Source organism: Diadema antillarum, unplaced genomic scaffold, assembly GCF_040938485.1.
Source record: "Diadema antillarum isolate AM-2024a unplaced genomic scaffold, OU_Dant_1.0 seq00001250_RagTag, whole genome shotgun sequence".
Classification (NCBI taxonomy): domain Eukaryota; kingdom Metazoa; phylum Echinodermata; class Echinoidea; order Diadematoida; family Diadematidae; genus Diadema; species Diadema antillarum.
This window is the reverse complement of record NW_027272036.1, coordinates 561,475-570,139: the sequence shown is the minus strand read 5'-3', so window position 1 is coordinate 570,139 and position 8,665 is coordinate 561,475. Positions and strand designations below refer to the sequence as shown.

Here is an 8,665-nt window from a genome sequence, read left to right as displayed (position 1 = left end):
TTCGTATTTTTCTCTTCATGACGATTTTTCTTTCATTCCCTAAGTAGCCTGAACATGCTGCGATCAAACAGAAAACTAACAAAACAAAACAAAACAAATCCGAAAAGTGCTACGCAATCCCATTCAGGATAATGACGGAAGAAGTCTGTAATGGGGATGTGTTGAAGAAGGAACGGAAAAGTTTCAAGAGGACGTGGAAGCAGTTGAATGAAAATGAGAAGAACAGAGAAGGGATCGAGCTCCAACACACAGAGAAAAGAATTGCCAGTGCACTCCCGTTATACCAAATTCCTCTGGAGAAGTTTTTTTTTGTGTTTTTTTTTAACTTTTTTATTCATCGAAATGCCTTCACAAGCGGACAAAAATAATGCAGTATACAATTACGCAAATCCTTCGCTTATCATGACAAGGTTGGTTTTTTTTTTATACTCATCAATGAAAAGCAATGTTAATTTGTAATTCTTTCCAAGATTGTTTTTTTCATTCTACATACAAGAGACAGAGAGATCGTCAATTTGTTTGTGCTTTTCCCTTACTCCGGATGCCCAAAGGTTTGTTATTCCGAAAATGGAAAAAAAAAAGTTCGTATGTAATTGAGGAGGATTAAAAATGTTCTTATTCCGAAAGTTTGTTAGTCCGAAAATTGAATATTAAGGTTCATTATTTTTATGTCCGTTCTTCTAAATGTGGAATGAGCCTGATATTCGTTTAGGTAAAAACGGTTATCATTGATTTTTTGAAATTTGGATGATTTGGTTGTTAACTTGTTTCTCCAAATGTGGATAAGCGAACCTGTTTTTTTTATATTCCAATGAATGAACCTTTCGATTAACCTTCGGAGACTCCTATCATTTACCGAATAAAAAAGCTTCAGGATTATACGAACTCTATCAATTTTCGGATTGACAAACTGTATGAATAACGAGCCTCCGAAATGACGCGCTACAAAAAGTTTTTTTTTTTTTATAACAAACTATATTGTATAATATCGGAGTCACAAACATCCATCCAAGTTATATGGACTTATTGTGTCTTGTTATGACGAAACTTCGCAGTATCGAGGCTTATATCATTTCTGACTAATATTATAACACAATTCTCCTCGGTAACAGTGTGTAACACAAGGACCAAACGCAGAGGGATTTCTTCCCGCCAACGTATTCGTTTGCCCTCCCTAGCTAAACTTCGTATTTCTATAACGGAGGACATTTCTTTTGTTTTTCTATGTTAATTCTTTTTTCATATTTAGCTGTGACCATGTTCTTCAAAAGCAAATTTTGCATTGTAGACTTTAGATAACAAATTTAGAACCTGAATCTTTACTTCGTGATAACGAAATTTTGATAAATATATTCGTTCTCAAGGATGGACTACGTCACTGACATTACACGTACGTTTGTACGTTCATTTACGGGAGATGGAAAATTGTTTTCTTTGATTCCTCAGTTTGAGAAGATAAACAAGCTTTTATAATTGAGAATTGGTAATATCTAATCAGGATTTTGCAGAGGAGTTTGTTCTCGACATGAAATTGCTGTTTGCTGTGAGTAGAATGCGTTTCCAACTCAAGAGAGCTGCATTGTTCAATATCTTGTTTATTCCGAACGTCCGTGAGCTATATGCGAATCTCCGTGATGAAAACTATGCTATGTTTGTTGGGTTATAGAGACTGCCTAGATCTGATACATCTTAAAAAGGTACGTTATTATTTGGGAGTGAGGATTAAAGTATGGGATAGTGAAATAAGAGGTCAAAATATTGAGTTCTTGTAAAATGCGCTTAAAGTGGAGAAAGTGTTTAGCGGAAGAGCAATATTTCAACAGAAATGACGAATTTGGTTAAATCACCAGTTGTCTACCATTACGTACAGGTTAAGAGTACAAGCTTAATATTCTGCCAACACGTACACATTACGATTTTGAACTGAATCAGATCTTTGCAAACTATGCTAAATGGTATTCAAATGTATGTGCAGTACTATTCCTCACGGACGTTCGCTGCTCTGGACATGGTAAACTTTCGCGGTGAATAAAAACTTGTTCCTCTGAGAAAATCCTAGTATATTTATTGGGTTCATATTAAAGCTTGAGTTATACTCTTTCAGGTAAGATAAATAATTTGGAGAATTTCCTACTGTTTATATTTTGCCTTGTTTTGGTTCAATTGTACATCGTTCAAAATTCTGACCCATATATATATATATATATATGTGACCGTGCACCTCAAAACGAACATAAAGTCGCACACACTGATTTTGCGTGAGGACTGAAAATAAGTGAAATGGGTCAACCTAGCCGAACTTAACTTTTTCATATTTTCTGAAAGAGCGGGTCTTCTTTTACATTATGCTAAAATTTGGTATCATAAAACGGGCAGGAAAGTGTGTTTTTTTAGCAGTTTATCTCGAACATTTTTGGTAGAATAGTGTGATTATGTGTGTCTTTAGAATCCTTTTTTCATTTCTGAAAAACCTTGTCCACACTCTTCACTTTCAACTCTAGTAACCTTTGAAAGGATAGTGCTACTGCTTTGAAAGTTGGCATTGATTATGGACAGAATGTGTTAATTAGGCATGCTTAATTTCAGTTTAATCTGATAATCCCTTCATTGTTGTTACTCTGGTGGTTTACTTCCTGTTTTTTGTCCAATTCATCGCACAGCCAGCATGGTTTAGTAAAGATTAAGCGCTTGAATAGACACTGTACTTCAGAGCCTCTTTACTCAGTTCACACTTTTCCTGAGTTTGTGCTTTCTTTCCAATATTTAGATAGGTTAGGAGAGTCCATTTGATTTGATTTATACATCATTTTAAAGCTTAAAGTCTGCTATTTCAGAACATGGACTTAACTAGAAATTCATGTCTGGCGACTTTTTGTTCGTTTTGAGGTGCACTGTCACATATATATATATATATATATATATATATATATAATGTGAGAAATAGTTCCCTGGGTCCCGAACGTACGCGGTGCCGCATTGTTGGATGCATATAGTTGAAAGAAATTGGACTGAGGCGGGACGTTGCTCTCGATCTTAGTCTCCCTTTTATTTGTCAAGCTTTCGGCCCGTCATTGGGCCTTCGTCAGGACCTACCAACAGAACGATTATTATCGTTCTTGATAATCGACAATCGACTTGGTAGAATTGAAACTTGACTCGATTGACGCCTCACTGAAAGAAAAGAAACAAGAGCTCTGGAACGGAACCACGCCCGAAACATATCACAAATCTTTGAATTCAATAGAGAAATCTATTAGTAGGGAGATTACACAAATAAGAGCCAGCAAATAATCAAAACTCCGTCGCGACATCGAACTTTGTAAAAATAGAATTCACAACTCTGAAAGTTGCCCGGTAAGACAAAAAACGAGCCAAACGCACAAAAACCGCCATTTCAGGAAACGAAACTATACAAAACGGCGGAAAATCCACCACCAAACTCAGGAGAAAGAAATCACAAAATAACGAAATCCCCCAAACTCCAATAACGCAGTAGTGAATTTATCTAACTACCGACTTTCTGAGGCAGAACACAGCCTCCTATCGAAAGGACTAAAATTCTGCCTCACCCCACCCCATATGGACGAACTACAACTAAAAGCAGACATAGATGCATTTAAACGCAGAGTGACGCTAAAAACACACTTCGCGCTGAAGCAGAAAAAAAGAATCTGACCTTAACAATAATCGGCCGGCTAAAGAAAATGATCAGACTCAGCTGCCAGAACAGCTAAGAACAAAAAGCGCGTGGACTCCTTCCGTCAAGGAGCCCAGCTTGCACAAGTACTTAGAGCAAGTAGAAACCGCGACATTCAACATGGTCAGTACTTACGAACGGAAAAGAAACAAAAGATGTGACAATCTAACCAAATCAGAGAGAAAGGCCCTCTACAGTCTCAAACGCAACAAAGAGATAATCATAAAACCAGCTGACAAGGGATCGTGTACGGTTGTCATGTCAACCGACACATACATCAACGAAGGTCTACGACAACTAACAGATACAAAGACATACAAGGCCCTAGATCATGACCCCACCCCTCAACACCTACAAAAGGTAAAAACAGCTGTGGGAAGCCTTGACGTGAACTCAGACTTAAAGAAAAAAACTAATTCCAAAGGATCCACGTCGCCCAAACATGTACTTCCTCCCCAAAATGCACAAGCCCAACAACCCGGGACGCCCTATTGTTTCAGGATGCGCGTGCCCCACTGTGCAAATTTCAAGATTCCTTGACTTCCACCTCCGCCCCCTGGTTGAAAAATTACCCTCTCACCTAAAGGACACTACCGATTTTCTCAACCACATAAATGACCTGAATCTGACCCAGAACCCCCTCCCCCCAGAAAGCATACTAGTGACAGCCGATGTAACTTCGTTGTACACGAACATCCCCCACAATGAGGGCATCAAAGCATGTCGAAACGCCCTCAACGCCCGAATGAACCCCTCCCCTCCAACTGACCAGCTCATTCGTCTTCTTGAACTGGTACTGACATTGAACAATTTCCAGTTCAACGGCAAGAACTATTTGCAAATAGAGGGTACCGCTATGGGCACCCCTGTTGCCCCATCGTATGCCAACATTTTCATGGGGGAGATAGAGGCAGAGCTATTAGAACTCACAAACGCAATCTTCCCGAGATCGTGGAAACGATACATTGATGACATCATATTCATCTGGACACAATGCCCCCAATCATTAGCACAATTCCAAAACACAGTGAATGCCCTCCATCCCCGAATCAAATTCACGTTTGAGTCATCCCCCGACTGTGTCAACTTTCTTGACCTAAAGGTCCTCTCAGACGACGGAACTCTCCAGACAGAGTTATACTCCAAGCCTACAGACTCTCACACATTCCTCCCTCCCTCCTCATGCCACCCCCGACATGTGTTCAAAAGCATACCATACAGCCAGGCCCTTAGAATCAAACGTAACTGCTCTCAGCCAGAAAGCACAGACAAACACCTCAAAAATTTCCAACACTATCTCGACAAGTGTGATTACCCTCCCCAACAAACTAAACTACAAATCAACAGAGCTCGCTCCATCCCCCGCGCGGAATTATTTGACAAAAAAGAACGGCCCCCCTTAGAAAGAACCCCTTTCGTCTTAACATACAGTCCCGCCACCGCCAAACTACACAAAATTCTCAAAAAGGAACAAAAAACCCTAGATGAATCAGCTTCACTCTCAGAGATACTCTCGGATCCCCCGTTGGTTGCATACCGACGCCCCCGCACCCTCCGCGACCTACTAACATACTCTGGCGACCCCAAAAATGACCAGCTGAATGAGAACAACACAAACGGCTTTGCCAAATGCGAAGCCAAACGGTGCATGCTTCACAACTTTGTTAAAGAGGGCAACAAGTTCAAAAGTAATGTCACGGGGGAGGAATTCCCAATTACATCCAAAATACAATGCAAGTCAGACTGGCTCATTTATTTGATATCGTGCACGAAATGTAACAAACAATACGTGGGAAAGACAGAAACATCCTTGTACACCAGATTCAGCAACACTAAATCGGAAATACTGAACTACAATACACCCAACAAGCGAAAAACCCTCCCCTACACAACACACTTTAACCAGCCCAACCACTCAATTGACAATGTAAAGATCACAGGCATCGAAACAATTCGAACAAAATCCCGCCAAGTTATCCTTCATAGAGAATCCTTCTGGATAAAGAAATTGAAAACACTGACCCCCGATGGCATTAACGTTGACCAATGAACCCTACATAGCTCTTATCCCGAACCCCCTCACTCTAACTTCAGACTCACAGTAAGACACCCGTAGCAGAAAACTTGGCCATGACCAGACAGGACAAAATACAGCCCAACATACAGGTAAAACACCCTAATGAATTTCAGGTTAGATATATTGTGATTATTGAGATTTCATTTGTATATGTACTGATATATTGTATGATCACAAGATGTATGAATAAAGTTGAGTGTAATAAGTTCATGTGATTTGATATGAATGAAATGTATAATGGTGTACAATGATGAATTTGGGAAAATGTATGAATCTGTGATTTCTGATATGATCATTTTTGACTGTATTTTTATATGTAACATAACAGATATCATGATTGAATACTATTATTGTGAAATTCTGTTGATATTTATTGTATGATCACACGATTCATGATTACTGTTGAGCGTCACGAGTTGATCTGACTGCATGGATAAGAATGATATGGAAAATAGTGTATGATGGATTTGTGAATATGACCTTGTGATGTTTTAATATGATTATGTTTGATTATATCTGCAAAATAAGAGGCATTATGAATGATTGAATGGTAATTATTGTATTTTTGAACAGAATATGAGCACACGGTGCTGGGATGCACGATAACCACACGAGTCCCACGCAGGTAATTTCCAGAAATTGTTGTTGTTTACACATTTGATCTAAGAGTTGATATATTTTTGGCAGGGTTGACGCTATTATATTTCGGTAATATACGAAATAAAATAACATATGTTGATTTAGATAGTATTATATCAACCGGAGTTGTGTGTGTGTGTGTTTGCTTGTGTGTGTGTATGTGAATATGTATATATGTGCGTATGTATGTGGGTGTGTGTGTGTGCGTATGCGGATGTATACATATACGCAATGCAAATAGACATATGAATACGATATATATGTATAATGATTCTGTTTGTGATCATCATGCTAAGAATTTTAAGACAATATGATTATTATATGGCAGCATTATGATAAGAATTTATTTATGTGTGCGTATGCGGATGTATACATATACGCAATGCAAATAGACATATGAATACGATATATATGTATAATGATTCTGTTTGTGATCATCATGCTAAGAATTTTAAGACAATATGATTATTATATGGCAGCATTATGATAAGAATTTATTTATGTGTGCGTATGCGGATGTATACATATACACAATGCAAATAGACATATGGATATGATATATATGTATGATTCTGTTTGTGATCATCATGCTAAGACAATATGATTATTATATGGCAGCATTATGATATAAGAATTTATTTATATATATTTTTGGACATATGATGTTATTCTGATGATGATTTGAGGTTAGATTGGATATTTGTATTGAATTGAATGATTGATTTGTGTATATAAAGGAAATGATTTAACAGATTGGTAATATGTGAAATTGCATTATATATTATGACACATCAGGTTATTCATATAATAATCGTTCTGTTGGTAGGTCCTGACGAAGGCCCAATGACGGGCCGAAAGCTTGACAAATAAAAGGGAGACTAAGATCGAGAGCAACGTCCCGCCTCAGTCCAATTTCTTTCAACTATATATATATATATATATACATATATATACATATATATATATGTGACCGTGCACCTCAAAACGAACATAAAGTCGCCCAAACTGATTTTGCGTGAGGACTGAAAATAAGTGAAATGGGTCAACCTAGCCGAACTTGACTTTTTTATATTTTCTGAAAGATCGAGTCTTCTTTTACATTATGCTAAAATTTGGTATCATAAAGCGGGCAGGAAAGTGTGTTTTTTTAGCAGTTTATCTCGAACATTTTTGGTAGAATAGTGTGATTAGGTGTGTCTCTAGAATCTCTTTTTCATTTCTGAAAAACCTTGTCCACACTCTTCACTTTCAACTCTAATAACTTTTGAAAGGATAGTGCTTCTGCTCTGAAAGTTGGCATTTATTATGGACAGAATGTGTTAATGAGGCATGCTTAATTTCAGTTCAATTTGATAATCCCTTCATTGTTGTTACTCTGGTGGTTTACTTCCTGTTTTTTGTCCCATTCATCGCACAGCCAGCACGGTTTGGTAAAGATTAAGCGCTTGAATAGACACTGTACTTCAGAGCCTCTTTTCTCAGTTCACACTTTTCCTGAGTTTGTGCTTTCTTTCCAATATTTAGATAGGTTAGGAGAGTCCATTTGATTTAAGTTATACATCATTTTAAAGCTTAAAGTCTGCTCTTTCAGAACATGGTGTTAACTAAAAATTCATGTCTGGCGACTTTTTGTTTGTTTTGAGGTGCAGAGTCACATATATATTATATAGCTTTAAAATGATGTGTAACTCAAATCAAATGGACTCTCCTAACCTATCTAAATATTGGAAAGAAAGCACAAACTCAGGAAAAGTGTGAACTGAGAAAAGAGGCTCTGAAGTACAGTGTCTATTCAAGCGCTTAATCTTTACCAAACTGTGCTGGCTGTGCGATGAATTGGACAAAAAACAGGAAGTAAACCACCAGAGTAACAACAATAAAGAGATTATCAGATTAAACTGAAATTAAACATGCCTCATTAACACATTCTGTCCATAATTAATGCCAACTTTCAGAGCAGAAGCACTATACTTTCAAAAGTTATTAGAGTTGAAAGTGAAGAGTGTGGACAAGGTTTTTCAGAAATGAAAAAGGGATTCTAAAGACACACCTAATCACACTATTCTACCAAAAATGTTCGAGATAAACTGCTAAAAAAAAACACACTTTCCTGCCCGTTTTATGATACCAAATTTTAGCATGATGTAAAAGAAGACCCGCTCTTTCAGAAAATATGAAAAAGTCAAGTTCGGCTAGGTTGACCCATTTCACTTATTTTCAGTCCTCACGCAAAATCAGTGTGTGCGACTTTA

The 8,665-nt window shown here is 37.6% G+C and overlaps 1 protein-coding gene across 1 annotated transcript; it reads left to right on the top strand.

Moving 5' to 3' along the window:
• Nucleotides 1-4,139: 4,139 nt before the first annotated feature.
• Nucleotides 4,140-5,747, top strand: LOC139745298 (uncharacterized). Its single transcript, XM_071655696.1, has one exon. It carries the CDS (start codon nucleotides 4,140-4,142, stop codon nucleotides 5,745-5,747), a length of 1,608 nt encoding a protein of 535 aa, XP_071511797.1.
• The last annotated feature ends 2,918 nt before the right edge of the window (nucleotides 5,748-8,665 follow it).